The sequence below is a fragment of the Bicyclus anynana genome, chromosome 19 (assembly GCF_947172395.1).
Source record: "Bicyclus anynana chromosome 19, ilBicAnyn1.1, whole genome shotgun sequence".
Taxonomy (NCBI): domain Eukaryota; kingdom Metazoa; phylum Arthropoda; class Insecta; order Lepidoptera; family Nymphalidae; genus Bicyclus; species Bicyclus anynana.
In genome coordinates this window covers 5,453,038-5,469,561 of record NC_069101.1, presented here as the reverse complement: position 1 = coordinate 5,469,561, position 16,524 = coordinate 5,453,038, and the positions used below count along the sequence as shown (strand labels likewise).

The 16,524-nt window shown below is 34.9% G+C and overlaps 1 protein-coding gene across 6 annotated transcripts in view; it reads left to right on the top strand.

The window, feature by feature from the left end:
- LOC112045272 (polypeptide N-acetylgalactosaminyltransferase 5) overlaps positions 1-16,524 on the top strand; it is a 32,502-nt gene that overhangs the window by 6,398 nt on the left and 9,580 nt on the right. For 5 of the 6 annotated variants that reach the window (XM_052887332.1, XM_052887334.1, XM_052887335.1 and 2 more), the window contains exons 6-9: positions 15-179; positions 1,918-2,071; positions 8,407-8,584; positions 9,919-10,099. In XM_052887332.1, the coding sequence (XP_052743292.1) occupies positions 15-179; positions 1,918-2,071; positions 8,407-8,584; positions 9,919-10,099 (678 nt within the window). Of the gene's footprint in view, positions 1-14; positions 180-1,917; positions 2,072-8,406; positions 8,585-9,918; positions 10,100-14,075; positions 14,257-16,524 lie in introns of all 6 variants that reach the window. The other variant, XM_052887333.1, reaches the window with a different exon arrangement.

The following is a 16,524-nucleotide window of genomic DNA, read 5'->3' as shown; positions in this document are numbered from 1 at the left end:
TCGCTCTTGAACAGAGCACTTAGGAAAGAAGTTAGAAGAATACATCAAGACGTTGCCGGTCCCCACTCACCTGTTCCGGACGGAGAACCGCTCCGGGTTGATCAGAGCGAGGCTGTTGGGCGCTAAGCACGTCAAAGGAGACGTCATCACGTTTTTGGACGCACATTGTGAATGTACTGGTAAGTCTGTGTATTTTAACTTTACAAAGGTGAAGCTCACCCATACATCGTCGGCCCAGGGAACCCCATAAGTATTAAAGATGAATTAAAAATGTCGTAAAATGTTGTAGCCAACTATTTGTGATAAAGTAATGATTTCAATATAAAAGTAGAAATATCAAGATTTTTATAGATATAAGTAAATTGCCAGATGGTTAGGGTAGATCTGGGACAGTTATACTAAAATATACAGGATGTCCCGTAATTAATGGATCTGAATGTATGGGACTGAAGTGTAGTGTAGTAGTATTATAGTACATTTATCCATTAATTACGGGACACCCTGTATACTTATATTTTATAGAGGTAAAGTTTGTGGTATTTTAGGGGATAATGTGTACTGAAACGATTTTAAAAATTCTTTTACCACTAGAAAGCCACGTTATTCGTGAGTATCGTAGACTATCTTATTCCCGCATTCTCACAGAAACGGGAACTACGCTGGTGAAACCGCAGGCCGACGTCGCTAGTTGTAAATAAATGGATTTTCCAGATACGACTATTTAAGATGGGAATTACTTCTTTATTCTTATCTTTCACAAAAAACTGTTTATCTTTAACTTCGTTTTTCCATATTACAAATGCGAAAGGCAAGGCTAAAACACAACCGATTTTATAGAATTTTGGTACAGAGATACATAGTAATTTGAAACTGGATACTAATATAATAAACAAATATTCCATGGTTCCCGCGGGATTTTTTTTGTTAATCCGAATTTTACGCGAACGAAGTTTCTGTAAATAAACATTAGATATCAGCAGGCTAATTCACTATCTTTGACGTATGTTGGTTGACATATACGAAATTGAGATTCTATGTAACAAATGTCAACCGGTGCTTACTGATAGATATCTTATAGTAGGTAGATGACATTTTGCTAAATGATTTGATGTTTATTTTAATAGGTATTTTAATAAAGACCAAAATTGTGCCAGGGCACAGCAGATTCCACTTTCTTGCGTATATTGCATTTTACAGATACGGCTATCTAAGATGGAAAATATTTCAATAATATCCTATCTTATCTCTCACAAAGAACTGTTTGTCAATGTATGTCGCTGTACGATTACTTTATATTTGCAATTAAATATCTATAGTTTATATTATAAAACGTTTTACGCCGAATCTGTCTGTTTGTTCGCTTTAAATTCAAGACTACTTGAATAGATTGATTTTAAAACTATTTTCAGTAATTTATGAGATTTTGGCTTATAAATTTTCAAATTTTTGTGTAAGTTATACGAAAAATATACCACCAGGGAGCTTTCATCCAAAACGTTGCTCTTGAAGATATTCCTCTTTTAAAGATCTAAAAAAGTCTATACAAACTTTAAATAGAAAGTAATCCAATATGCAAACCAAAATGTTTCTAAAAGGTCTTTTGAAACTAAACTAATCGTATTTTCAAGCCACGATATGACCTCTGCCTCTGATTTCCGAAGGTTTAGGAATCCGGTCCAGGACATGCACTTCCAACTTTTCAGTTATGTGCATTTTAAGAAATTAAATATCACGTGCCTCAAACATTGTGAGTAAAACTGCATACCTGAGAATTTTCTCAATTCTCTGCATGTGTCTAGTCTGCTAATCCGCATTGGGCCAGCGTGGTGGACTATTGGCCTAACCCCCTCATTCTGAGAGGAGACTCGCTCAGCAGTGAGCCAAATATGGGTTGTTAATGATGAATCTTATTTTTAGAGGGCTGGCTCGAACCGCTCCTGGCAAGAATAGTGGAAGACAGGAGCACCGTGGTATGCCCGATCATCGACGTCATCTCTGACACCACGTTCGAGTACATCCAAGCCTCGGACATGACATGGGGTGGATTCAACTGGAAGTTGAACTTTAGATGGTGAGTGAATTCTTTTTATTGGATAGAAGCAGGCGTTACTTTGCGGAAGTTCTTCATGATTATATAATGATTTATTTATCTTGCTATCATCCGCGAAAAGTCGACGAACCCATGCGACAACATCACCCAGGTCCGACAAAATAATCTCTACGTACGTTTCACCCCGAAACCGGAGCATCCTCAGGATATGTTGACTCTACAACGAGCAATTGCACAGTTGCAGAGTCAAAATAAATAAATCATTATATAATCATGAATTATTTTTAGTTGATGTGTTGCAGGCAAATATTTTACCCCGCCAAAAATTGTTTTGACTAATGATAGTGGTAAAAACTACTTTTGACCAGAGACTTTGACGTTAAAGAGTCCTGGGTGCAAAAGACTCGCTTAATTTTACAAAGGCGAATGCCCACCAGCCCATATAACTTCGGCCCAGGGAATTGAGGTATACTCCCGTAGAAAATAGGATGTATTAATAAGGATCTGGTTAAATAATTGGCTTAATGTATGCTCTGTATGTTCTTTGAAGAAAAATAATTTTTTTTTATCACCAAAGTATACGTAAGTGTAGGTGTACTAAAGTGGCGAAGTTACATTTGAAGCTGTATTTTTTTTGTATTATTTTTTTTCTGATACCAACAAGCTTAACAAACAAGAAAACGAACCAACAAATCAAATATCGTGAAACTCAGGCTGTATGGTCAACGATCTTAGCTTGTCTCCGTTGTGGACAAATTATAGATGGATTAAAAATGTCGTTAAAGCTTTCTTTGATGAAGTAATGATTTCATTATTAAAGTAGAATTATTAAGATTTTGTTAGAAATAAGTAAACTGACGGGTGGTTAGGGTAGGTCTGGGCCGGGGATGGATGCCCTTTCAGTTTATTTTTTTTCGGAGATAAGGCAAAGGTAAATTTTCAACCATTTTCTTGAAAACTTTAAGACTATTTATTTTATAATAACAAAAAAGATTCAGAGAAAATTAACTACGACAGACGGACACCTTTTTTTTCAAACTAAAAGGGCCCCCTGTTTAATCTGGCACTGGACTTCAGTGAGTGCATCCAATAGCAAATATGCCTTCTATAAATGTGGTCCAATTATCCCGCGGACGAACTCGCCGATGTCCGCTAGTAGCTGTTTAAATCAATACCATTATCTACCGATAAGAGAATCCTAGTAGATGTAAAATGAGATGACGTAAAGCGTTTCACGCGAGCGTGCAAAAAAGACGTTTTTCTTCGGAAACTCATTACGTAATGAATAGCATTGGCGTCGCGTTTCTCGCTGTACTTGAACTACATGCAGTTACGAACGTACGAACAATGGGACGCGGGGGTTATACAAGCAAAACAATCGCGCCCTAACCTTGCCTCTGTATACATACGATTTTATTCTAGTAGTAAAAGAGCCCGGGATGCTAAATTTTGCAGTTACTGCAGCGTCATTGGAATCGAGATTAGATCAGCGGTTCCCAAAAGGTGTTCCGCGGAACCCTGAGGTTCCGTGAAAGACCCTCAGGGGTCCCGCGAAGATTCGAGATTTCCATATTGTAAATCGTTTCAATCGTGATAATATTAATAGAAGTAATATATTATTAATTTTCAATTACCTTGTTTTAAATATTGCATTCCAAAATTGCTTCCATATGCTTCTGGCGCGCTACCACACGCCACGAGACGTAAGAGTATTTCCGTCTTTCTTGAGAAAGGTTCCGCTAAAAATGGTGAAACAAAAGGGGTTCCGAAGGCAAAAGAATTCGGGAACCGTTGGATTAGATGATAAAAAGGTTATGTACTTTTATTGCTTTCAGCGGTGGGAACAGCAGTGGGAACTACAGACTTTAAAGACAATTTTTACTACTTTATCTCACTGAAATCATCAGAAAACATGTGCGATTATTCAGGATTTTATTTCTTTAAAAATAAGTAAAAAATTAAACGCGCTCGTACCTTGATAATAGAAATATAAGGGTTTTATTTTGTAACTTTGGAACAGTAATTCCATTATGTACGCTCAAATTGTCAGATTTTCGAAATGCACACATTTTAGCTATCAACTCACCTACCTTATCTTAATCTGACGTGCTGCTTGAGTATTTCTGAAGTTGGTTTCTTTTGGTTGCCTTAAACCCACCAATATTAAGGGCTCATACTTGGTGGAGGTACTGAACAACGTGCAAGGTATATTCCCCTATGTTCATCTGACACGCTCGAGTAACTGCAAAAATCCCCTCTTCGGCTCCCCTACTATAGGGACCTATTTAACACTGGAAGCGCGGCTGCGTCAGCGTTGCCAGATTTTTCTTTTGCCAAATCGGAATTTAGGAGCTATTTGAGCGAAAAAAGCGGGATGCTTTTGTCGAAAGTGGGACATCGTAAAAAAAACGTACATAATAAAAGTTTTGTAATATTTTATATTGTAATATTGTAATTAGTTTTTTTATTTGAGTTATGTTTAAGTGTCAATAGATAGTAAAAATATCCATAGAATATGTATTTCAATAAAGATTTGATATTTTAAATCAGATGTACTTACCCTAGCGTTAAATATTTGAGTCTTATTCGTCTTCTAAATAAAAAACAGAAATGAAAATCAATAAAGCTTTATTCATTACAAAAATTATGGCGTTTTAAACAATAATCTATCTAATTTAAATATTGTATTACCTCCGTCGTCTATGTCTGTGGTACACAATTTACAAAACAAAATAACAAGAAAGAGAAACATAAAAGTTCAAATGGCATGCAAAGACGGCCTTATTGCCAAAGCCATCATTTAGATTTCGTGCTAATTTAGATTCCCATGTTTACTTGTATCTGATAATAATCCATTAATCCGCATAATCCGCGATAAAGTAATTATATATACATCAATACATATAAGTGTCTTTTTGTGATTTCAAAATACCTGTGTTTTCAAATAGTTATTTACACAATACTCAAATACAATCAAATTTTAAAATTATTGTCTGTCTGTCTGGGCTTATCTCTGGAACCATTTGTAAGATAGACGAAGTTATTGAGCAACACTCCATAACTTCCTTTTTATATCAATAAAAGTCTTATTAAAATCGGTCGAGCCGGACCAAAGATTTAGTCTGGACAAACAGGCATACTTTACAGGCTACTTTTTATCCCGGAGAAATCTCGCAGTATTTGTGAAAATACTCAATTTCAGGCAGACAAAGTCACGGGCGTTCGTCGGTTTACAATAATTTTCCTTTTATTAAAAAAAATGACAAATTAGTGTTATCATTAATTAATCACAAACAGAATGACGATTTCTCCCAAACTTATCGGCTTATACTCAATTACGGAGTGATCTAAACTGATTTGTTGCGAAGATATTTAATGGATCAATTAAACTAAGTGTTGCTTACATCTAGATAATTGTGATAAAGTTGTATCTGATACGAGTAAATGAATATTATAACACTGATTTTGTTTTACTATGATAAGCAACTTCATATAAGTATCATCATCATTATTAACTCATATTGGGCTCACTGCTGAGCTCGGGTCTCCTCTCAGAATGAGAGGGGTTAGGCCAGACTTCACACACGCAGAGAATTAAGAAAATTCGCTGGTGTACAGGTTTCCTCACGATGTTTTCCTTCACCATTAGAGAGACATGATATTTAAATTCTTAAAATGCACACAATTGAAAAGTTGGAGATGCATGCCCCGGACCGGATTCGATCCTACGCCCTCCGAAATCGAAAGCAGATGTCATATCCACTGGGTTATCACGGCTCATAAGTATCGTATCAACATCATAATATCAACTGATAGACGTTCACTGCAGGACATAGGACTTTTGTAGGGACTTCCATCACGACCCTGAGCCGCTAGTAACTATAATTTTTGGTTGTTGTTGTTTCAAAATTGCTTGTAAACTAAGCATAATTAAAATAAATGAACATTGACTTAACCAGTCCAGTTAGTCTAGTAACGTAAACACGTCAGACATATACTCGTTATTTCAATTATTAGTATATAGTTCAATTATTTAGTATGTTACAATGGGAGGGGCGACATAGAAACCCGTTTACTAAAAAGCCTTTATTTCTCACAGACAAGTGATAATTTCTAAACAAGTTTATACTTTAGTGGCACATAAACGCCCTTTTCAACTGTCAATTTCTTACCATTATAGCCAAATTTTGTACTTACAGCCTTTTACTTTTATGATACCTAAAACTCAGCTGCTAGGCTATTCTTTAACTAGATTTTTCCGAGATGAGAAGTAGCCTATGTTAATACAGAGAAAAATCTATGTCGGTTCCAAAGAAAGTCTGCCACTTTCATACTGGCTAATGTTAATCAATTTATTTTTGTTGAAAGATTAGTATTTTTGCATTTATCGAACTAAAACTATTGGACCGATTTGAAAGTCTTTCACCATTAGAAAGCTACATTATCAGGGAGTAACTTGGGCTATATTTTAACCCTTTATTCCCACGGGAATATGGACTAGGCTATAGCCTATAGCATCCGCGTAGTTTGTATTGTATAGTATTGCTTGCCAATAAGAATTTTTCGAATGGGTTCAGTATTTCTAGAGCCTATTCAAAACGTACAAACAAACAATCAAATCTTTCCTCTTTATGATATTAGTATTGATTACGGGTCTTCACACAATAGAACATGGATTGATGTGCATATACCTATGTGTGTCGGTGGGGGTTACGTCTAAAATAAGACGAAGGTCACCACAAGTTAGCGACTACCGGTGAGAGGTGAGCGGGATTGAGAAATCATTGAAATGATTCATGTTCTTATCAATATCGCCTGGCATAGTTGTTAGTATTTGTCTTTGCTTACAAATCGAAGTAAATATGGAGGAAAACATCGCGAGGAAACCGGCATACCTGAGAATTTTCTTAATTCTCTACGTGTGTGAAGTCTTTCAATCCGCATTGGGTCATTGTGGTTAAAGCCTAACTCCTCTCATTTTGAGAGGAGACTTGTGATCGTCGATTCTCTTTCTACGATCGCAAACGCTTGAAAACTATAAAATGAATGGGAATGATAGATCTTGATCACGTGCCCTGTCCATAGCAAATGTCATTCCAATACATTTTTCTAGTTTCCGAAGCGTTTGCGATCGTAGAAAGAGAATCGACGTGCGACTTGGCTATAGGGCCTGGACCAATTAAGAAAACCCAGGGATTAAGGGATCGAACCCAGGACCTCCATCTTGTAAACCGCGCATACCACTGCGCCACAGAGGCTGTCAAAATATATCATGCTCAACAGTGAGCCGAATATGGGTTGTTAACGATGGTGATGATGAGATAAGTCTATGACTATATATATTTTTAGTCCTTCCAAATTTTAGGGTAAAGCGTCGATAATCAACGAATCAGCTAATGGAATCTCTTGTCGAAGAATGTTTCATAATATAGATACAACATCAATTAGACGATCAAAATCGGCTTAATTTGTCAATGTTGTACGAACTGATTGATTACTATTTATAACCGCAAATTCTACGAACACAAGTTAATTATCACGTTAAATAATATATTAATTTCAAAAACATTAATTTCTAATTATATGTATTTTTAGGTATATTGCGTAATTTAATGGAAATTACGTTTTGTGACAGAAATAACCTTAGGGATTTCATCAAGCTCCAAAAACATGACCCACTATATAAAATCAAGTAGCAATTATGATAAGTTTTTGCGATCATCATGTTTTGAATCATACACCGAATAATTTATTCTACAGGATGATGGTGAATTGATTATCATCTTCATCATCATCCCAACCCATATTCGGCTCACTGTTGAGCATGATATATTTTGACGGCCTCTGTGGCGCAGTGGTATGCGCGGTTTACAAGATGGAGGTCCTGGGTTCGATCCCCAGCTGGGCCGATTGACGTATTCTAGACCTGGATCAATTTGTCCAGGTCTGGCTGGTGAAAGGCTTCGGCCGCTAAGAACCACCTTACCGGCAAAGATGTACCGCCAAGTGATTTAGCATTACGGTACGATGTCGTGTAGAAATTAAAGGGGTGTGGATTTTCATCCTACTTCTAACAAGTTAGCCCGTTTACATCTTAGATTGGATCATCACTCACCATCAGGTGAGATTGTAGTCGATTGCTAACTTGTAAATAATAAAAAAATAGTAATTGTATGATTTTTTTTTAAAGAGCAGCTGTTCTGTTTTTTGCCGGTTTCTTCTGAGTCTGCCTTCCGAACCGGTGGTAGAATCTTTTACAAATAGTCAACTGACGTATCAAAAGTGCTTGTTAACTGAGCCTACTTGAAATAAATGAATTTTGTAATTTTTTTTTTAAACATACCCATTTTGTGAAGGTACCGGGTCCCAGAACGCGAAATGTCTCGACGGGGCGGCGATCGCACTGCCCCGCTGCGTACTCCCACCATGGCCGGCGGACTGTTCGCCATAGACAAGGATTACTTCTACAAGATCGGCTCGTACGACGAGGGCATGGACATATGGGGCGGAGAGAACCTCGAGATGAGCTTCCGGGTATCGTATTTGCTTTATTTGAAGTTGAATTATCAATATTTTATAGTATGTATGCTAAGTTAAAGAAGCAAGAATTAATTGAAGCTCTTTTGAGGACTTGTTTCACATTCGTCGTGTTTCTATTATTCTCTAGCGTAATGCGGTCTGCAGAGCTTCAGTTTTAAGGTTGCCTGACCACCAAATCGGAGCGAGCGAGTGTAGCGGAGAAACGGCGCGGTGTTGCGTACTGTGTCTGTCCGCAATGTTAAATTTAATTTATTTAACCTCGCTCATTTTCCCCGCTCCGCTTACCGGTTTTATATGAATTTTTAAACTATTTCGCAAGTCCCTGTACACTTAAGAGGGGCGAAGATTTTGAGCAATCCTATTGGTTAATATTTCTCCGTTTCTCGGCTCCGCTGCCTCGCTCCGCTTCGGTGGACCGGCAACCGAGCTGCACAGTTTTATCGAATCAAAATTCCAAACAGTATCATTAGAAAAATCTGTACATTTCTCAGTTTTGACTACTGACTTTTTAATTTAACAGTTCGTGTGTACAGTTCTAACTGCAGGTCTGTAGACCGCATTAGTCAGAAATAGATAGCGAATTAAAAACTTACACAATCAAGGGACAGAGAGTGCTACATAATTGACAGTTAAAAAAAACAATAGTTTTGTGTATAGGTTTGTACTTTTTTCAAAGTATTTTCAGCGAGTCGAAATGGCTCTAATAAAATAATTTCTATATCAACAAAAGAAAATAAGTTTTAGACATTGTATTATGGTATAATCTAAAGGTAGTCTTCCGTTTTAGACGACCGCGACCTGCGACCGCTACCGGGTCGCACGACCCACTGCTTAGTATGAATTTATATGGAGTACTAAACACTAAAGAAATTAAATATCACATGTCTCAAACGGTGAAGGAAAACATCGTGAGGAAACCTACATATCAGAGAATTTTCTTAATTTTCTGCATGTGTGAAGTCTGCCAATCCGCATTGGGCCAGCGTGGTGGACTATTGGCCTAACTCCTCTCATTCTGAGAGAAGACTCGAGTTCAGCAGTGAGCCGAATATGGGTTGATAATGACTAAACAAAGGCGGTCACGTGACACGGTCTCGGGCTTTATTTAGTGCTCCATATAAATTCATAATAAGCAGTGAGTCGTGCGACCCGGTCGCGGACGCAAGTCGCGGTCGCCAAGATCGATATGCTACCTTAAGCCACTAATTACAATCGGTGACGAACGTTGTGAAAAGTCCCTACAAGCGACCTATATGGATGTCCATTGGCTGATATAGTGATGATGGTAGGGTCTAAAATGGGCGCTAAATATGGATATTGGGGTAAAGGTGTGGCAGTGCGGCGGTCGGCTAGAGATCATTCCGTGCTCGCACGTGGGCCACGTCTTCCGGGACAAGTCGCCGTATTCCTTCCCCGGCGGCGTACAAAACGTGGTGCTACACAACGCGGCGCGTGTCGCCGAAGTGTGGATGGACGAGTGGGGAGAATTCTATTACGCCATGAACCCAGGTTCGATGTTGGACTGCGGTGCTGGATTTGCTAACGTTTTGCATTTTTACTAAAACACTAATATAAATTTAAAAAAAAAATTTGGACGCTCGATGCCTAAAAATTATTAAAAAAAAAAATTGACCACAAAACCAACACGGTTTTGTCGGGACGATCAATGATAATTTAGTTTGCACAGTGCAAAACAAAGGAGTTGGCCCAGGTCCACTCTTGTACACCATATCATTAAAATTGAAAAAATACAAGGATTTTATTTAAATTTATTAAAGTGAATAAATCTAACTAAATAAAAAGAAATAAATAAAATAAAAACCCAAGTTTTTGAGTTATATCAAGATGGCGCCCATAGAGCAACTATGACGTGACAATTGACAGCAAACGTCAAATTGATTACTGCATTGAAAACGTCGTCTATCCGCCATTATTACCCTTTATAATGTTGCATTTCTTAGGAGACAATGAATATATTTTCGAAAGAATTAGAGTAAATTCGTAGATTTGTATAATCAAAAATATTTAAAAAAAATATATTACTTTATTTCCGATAAGGTACAATGACTGATCCTGGGCTCCATACAATTTTGGACCATCTCCTTTGCAATAACTAAATATAGATGAGTGCAACCATTATCGACGTTTCAGTATTTAGCTACTGACGTCGCATCGCGCAGGTTATACATAAAGTCCTGACGCGTGTGTTGACTACATGTGAAAGGGAGCCGCAGTCGTGTCTCTACGTTATCGATGATACCTAAAATCTTGTATTTAACAGCTTAACGCACAACATTCCGAAACGTCATACAGTTTGCGTGCTATTATATCTGCACTAGTGCATTAATGATATAAATTTTTGTAAACGTCTTTGTGCAAAAATCTGTGTTGCCGGCGTTATCTTAACTTATCATCAAGATAACGGCTGCAACGCTGAGACTATAAATAAATAAACTTTGTCACTAAATAAATTACATACATAAAATGTATTTGATAGATAATATTTTCCACAAGTCTTTTAGTCCACCGAACGTTCAAAGATAAAAAAAAATCTATATGCAAGAATATTTTGCAAAATTTTAGCAATCGTGGCATTATTAATTAAGTTTTGTTGTGGCTTGGGATAACCAATTAACCTTAACTAATGTTTTGTGAGTTTGTCATTAACTGTCGTCGGCTTCCTAACAATCATTAATCATTGCGGCTGCATTCGTACTTCCTTTGGACTCCAAATTCGGTACGACTATCCGAACGACTATACGACAGCCAAACTCGATGTGTACTGTTTACTAACAAACAAATTGGAAATGTAGGTAGAAAACGCATTTTCATAACTTATTTCATAACCTATAAACTTAATAATGTATTGTTCGTTTATAAATGTTATTCAAAATATATTAACCATATTTAATTGTTCTAAGGCTTATTAGTCGAATTTATTTTCAGTAATTATAATTATTATTAGATGTGAAATGACTAGTGATTTATACCCTCATTTTTTATTTGTGTGTTGGTAAACAGTACACATCGAGTAAGGCTATAGTATAGTTGTCTTTTTCAAAGTTATCATTGACGAGAGAGATGGAACTAGGAAATTGGAAAAGCATAACGTATTTGGAACTCGCTTACGCATGCCCTTTTATACTAACTTTGTTTTTATTCTATGTTACTCTTTATGTTTTTTTTTATCTATGTGTTTGTATGTAGAGCCTTCACACTAGTGTTTTTCATTTTTCATCATCTTTTTACACTATGGTGTCCTTATGGTATTAGATATTCTTAAACACAAAAAAGTATGTATATATACTATACCAAAAATGGAATGAGAACGTACCTTGACAGACACTATATTGTGATTGGACTCTTTATTTCTTGTTTATTTTGCATGGTCCTGATTATTTTAATCCTTGGCTTCTTCATAATGCAGAAGCAATGAAAACTTTTTTTAAAGAGAAGAAAACAATTTTATTGAAAAGGAAATTTACCTTGAGCGATCATCCACAGCAATTCTTTTTTATTTGAGTTGGCAGATGTATTTACAAATATCTAAAGTCTGTGCTAGACTTGAGAGTAGACTACAATGTTGTGGAATATAATGTATTTTGTAGCATCATACCTATGTTCAAAGCTCGCGCTGTTTTTCGAACGAACACAAAGAAATATACATGATCTTTGTTCATTTATTGTACATTTATTTGTGCTATCTCACATGATATTATTATTTCACAAGTCTAGATCTGCCAGTGTAAGTTAGGCTGTATTTTGTGTTTTAATTTTCATCAGACTATTTTTCGAAATACATTTTATTTTGAAAATGATAAAGAAACTAATAATTTAATCTTCAATCTCGCTAGTCAAAAAATCCGATTAGCTAGCATAAAATGAGCGCCAAAAGCTTTAGTCTCTCTTTCGTCGCATTGCAAAGAAGAGTGAGCTATAACTTCCGTTGCAATGGGACGGAAGAACTATATCAAAATCATCTCAACTGCTACTAAAAATATATAATATATTACACGTTTAGATATTATATTGTAAGAATGATATTTATTTGTAAATATGTCTGTCACGACTCTTCATGGCTTAATAGAATACATATGGGTTATATACACATAATATATGACATATATATTATTGCAATTTTATCGTATTTATATGCCACTAATAAATAAATAATAATATAATCGTGTTTCGAGTGTACGTAGATTGTGTGAAACTAATCCGAGATTGTGAAAGTTATTATACTTATTCAATAATATATTTACGGCGATATCTATGTATACAGTATCGCCAATTATATATTATAATATATAATTCTACGTATATTAATATATACGGTATTTGTTTTACCTAGTGAAGAAAATTAATGTGATGGTCGCGATATTATTTATATATATTAATCTGTAGTTATATCGAGAGGCAATTCAGTGGTATTTTCAGATGTTTATTATAGGATATAACTCCTGATTAAAATAATATATTACATTAACCATCAATATATCAAGATCTAAGAAAATGTGTAAATTCATTTATTCTTAGAACTTGATAGCTCATCGCTTTACTTACTAGTCACGGATATCTATTTTTGTGATTACATATTAATGTATTTTATGTTGTAACAGCTTTTATGAATTTATCATACTTCTAGTTGTTATATTAACTCATTCAAATCGCTTGCAATGGTAATATCTTCAAGTCCATATTGCATATTAATTAATATTAATTACATAAATTACGCCATTTAATTTAATAGGTTATATAACTTATTACTCATGAAATTATATATTGGCACCTACTCGTATATTTAGATAATTAAATAGACGTCTGTAAACTGATTAGAAACAAACTTTATCTTAAAAGTCAAGGTCTTTAGGGATCGAGTTACTAAGCAATGTGTCCAGTAAAGACGAACGTTTTTGTAACTTTTATATTATTTTAGTGATTTGTCTGTAATGTCTCATATCTGTAGTTTGATTGAATGTCGAACATAATAATTATAATGTCATACTTTGTTTATGATGGTATGTTTACATAAATGACGGCTGGTAGTTACTAACTCTAACTTCTACTTCCAAAGGTATCCATGGGTTCAATACTGGCAAATATTTGTGCGAAGAACATTTAATTTTCTAAATATATTTATTTATCTAATACCTTAAACAAGTAATTCTGATATGTGTAATTTGAATATTGGAATAGGTTTCAACGATTTTCATGAAATTTAGTGTGCAGGAGTTTCGTGGGCGATAAATCAAAACCCTATTTTTAGAAAATTGGTTAAAAAATACAGTGATCCAGATAATTTATTTATTAAATTATGGTCGAATATTTAACAACTGGGCGATCAGTAATACTAAATAAATATATCCGAACAGTACACATATAAGCCCCAAAGTAAGCGTAGCTTGTGTTATGGGTAATAAGATAGCTGCGAAATGGACTGTAGGTGTTGCCATTGCAAACGTAACACGTGCTCGGGGGGGCACAGGTGTGGATGTGCGGGGGCACGCTGGAGATCGCGCCGTGCTCGCACGTGGGGCACGTATTCCGCAAGACGACCCCGTACTCGTTTCCTGGGGGCACGGGCCGCGTCGTCAACCACAACAACGCGCGCCTCGCCGAAGTCTGGCTTGACGACTGGAAGCATTTCTACTACAATATTAACCCAGGTCCTTAACGCTTTGCTTGTGTGGCAGGGCTGGAGCATTTTTAGACGGGCCTTTTAAAGATTACAATTGAATCCCAAAAAATAACAAATAAATTGTTTAAAAAAAAAATATTTTCCACATCAGAGTTTATCAATCTTTCATTTTAGAGGCTCTCCGAATCACAATATTTCATATTATATTACAAACGTTATTATTACTATTCCACTATAAAAAAATAGATATGCTAGCACACGTTATTATTTCGAATATATTTAAGCAATTTATGCAAATTTTAAATTGATTTCTAATAGACATCTAGTTGATTTTCTCAACGATTTTAATTTTCTAACATATTTTTTAAATCATAGCATAGTATATTCCGAAAATACTTAATGACGATTATTTTTTTCATGTTTTGGGGAATATTTATTTTGTACGGTATAAAAAATAAATTCAGTTACTAAATGCCCAGAATTCGGTTGACGAGCAAACTGTCTTAGTAGTAGAAGTAGATTGCCCATTAAGTATACATCTGTTAATACTAAAATAACAAAACTTCTGTTATTATTATAAAAATTGCAAATGTGTGCCCGTCTAAATTTGCAACAGCCCAAATATGTGTAATGTCAATTGACCCTGTGCATTTGTAACTCTGACCTTCTAACGCCAACTGGAACTTTGATGTGCTGATGAACATTATGGCTGACACCTCAATTTCAAAAAAATATCTTTTTAAATAGATCTTTATAAATATGTTTTGTTTGATTTTGTCATGTTTTTTTTTACTTTTAAGTTTGACATTATGTCTTTCGCTTCATAGACTTTACACAGGTACAGTTTATGAGGTGCGAGTGCAAAAACAATTCCATAACATATACATTTTCCATATTTTTTATTTTGGCAGAATGATAATTTTCACTTACAACAGATCTTGACATTACGCATCGCAATTATTACTAATCTTATTAAAAACGAATAAGTACTCATAATGTATATTTATAATAGTTATATCAATTATTCGATATTTATTTATTGTGTATGTAATGATAAAGTTTTCAAACCTATACATATATACGATATAATTGTTTTATGAATATATATTATTTGTATTTTGTTATTTTATTTTTACCATTATTAAAACTATACATATTTATATATGGATAGTACAATACTGAACCACTATGTAAAAATATTAAAAGTTTTGAAGTTAAAAAAAATCAAAATCATCAAAAATATAAATATACGTTTTAGAATGAATTCTGTTTCCAAATATGATTGATTTCCAAACATGATTTTTATAGGGGACATTGACATCTACCAACCTCGAGTTCTCGAGTTCAAGTGTATCACGCGCTAGAGGGGGGGTATAAGGGGTGCTAGTACACTTAAAGAATATACCCAAAGTGCAACTGTGGGGTTGCCAGATAAAAACAGTCGAGTAATGTTATTTATATACCCTCATCAGTTTTTTAGTTCTCTAATATGTCAGATATTATACCAATATGTGGTTTGCCTTTTAAAGTAGTCAGTGTTTTAATATCCAAGTATAAATATGATATTAAGAAACTAGTTACGACTAAACTTATCAAGGGTCGGTTTCACCACTGTCTGATAAATGTCGGATAGTCTAAACCTAATGTCAATTTCTTACGATATATGTCAAATGACAAAGATAAAGGACAATGCCAGACAATGTATAGAAGTTTGACCCACTAAAAAAAAATAATTTGCAACAATATATTATATATCATTTTAAGGTAATATTTGTTTAATAGTACAAAAAATCAATTTTTTGTACTATTAAACAAATATTACCTTTTAACCCTTTATAACTAGGGGTATAAAAATAAATCCAAGTTGAAGTTTGATTTTAAGGTTAAGTATATGTGCAGTTTATTATGAAATAAATAACGATAAAGCGTCATGATTAGTATTTTTTGTAAATACAGGAGCACTTAGCACATGCAATACATTACAAAAAAACGTGATTTTATTATTTTCAAATTACTCCGAGGTGTGAGTTTTGATAGTTTGACAGTGTTATGACAGTTTACTTTTACATTTTGATCTGACTTCGCAGCTCTGGATTCTAGCCATTTGAACATAAAATAATTAGAATGCACTAAAACGCTCTAAAGGGCTCGAACCTAAGGTCGAAATAAGGTTTTTAAAAAATAAGTAAACAATGTCAGCTATGAGGAAATAACGTAATGGATATAAATACTTTTTTTGGCAGATTTTTATTCCGGAGTTTAACAGTAAAAATGGTTTATTAAAAAACAATTATTT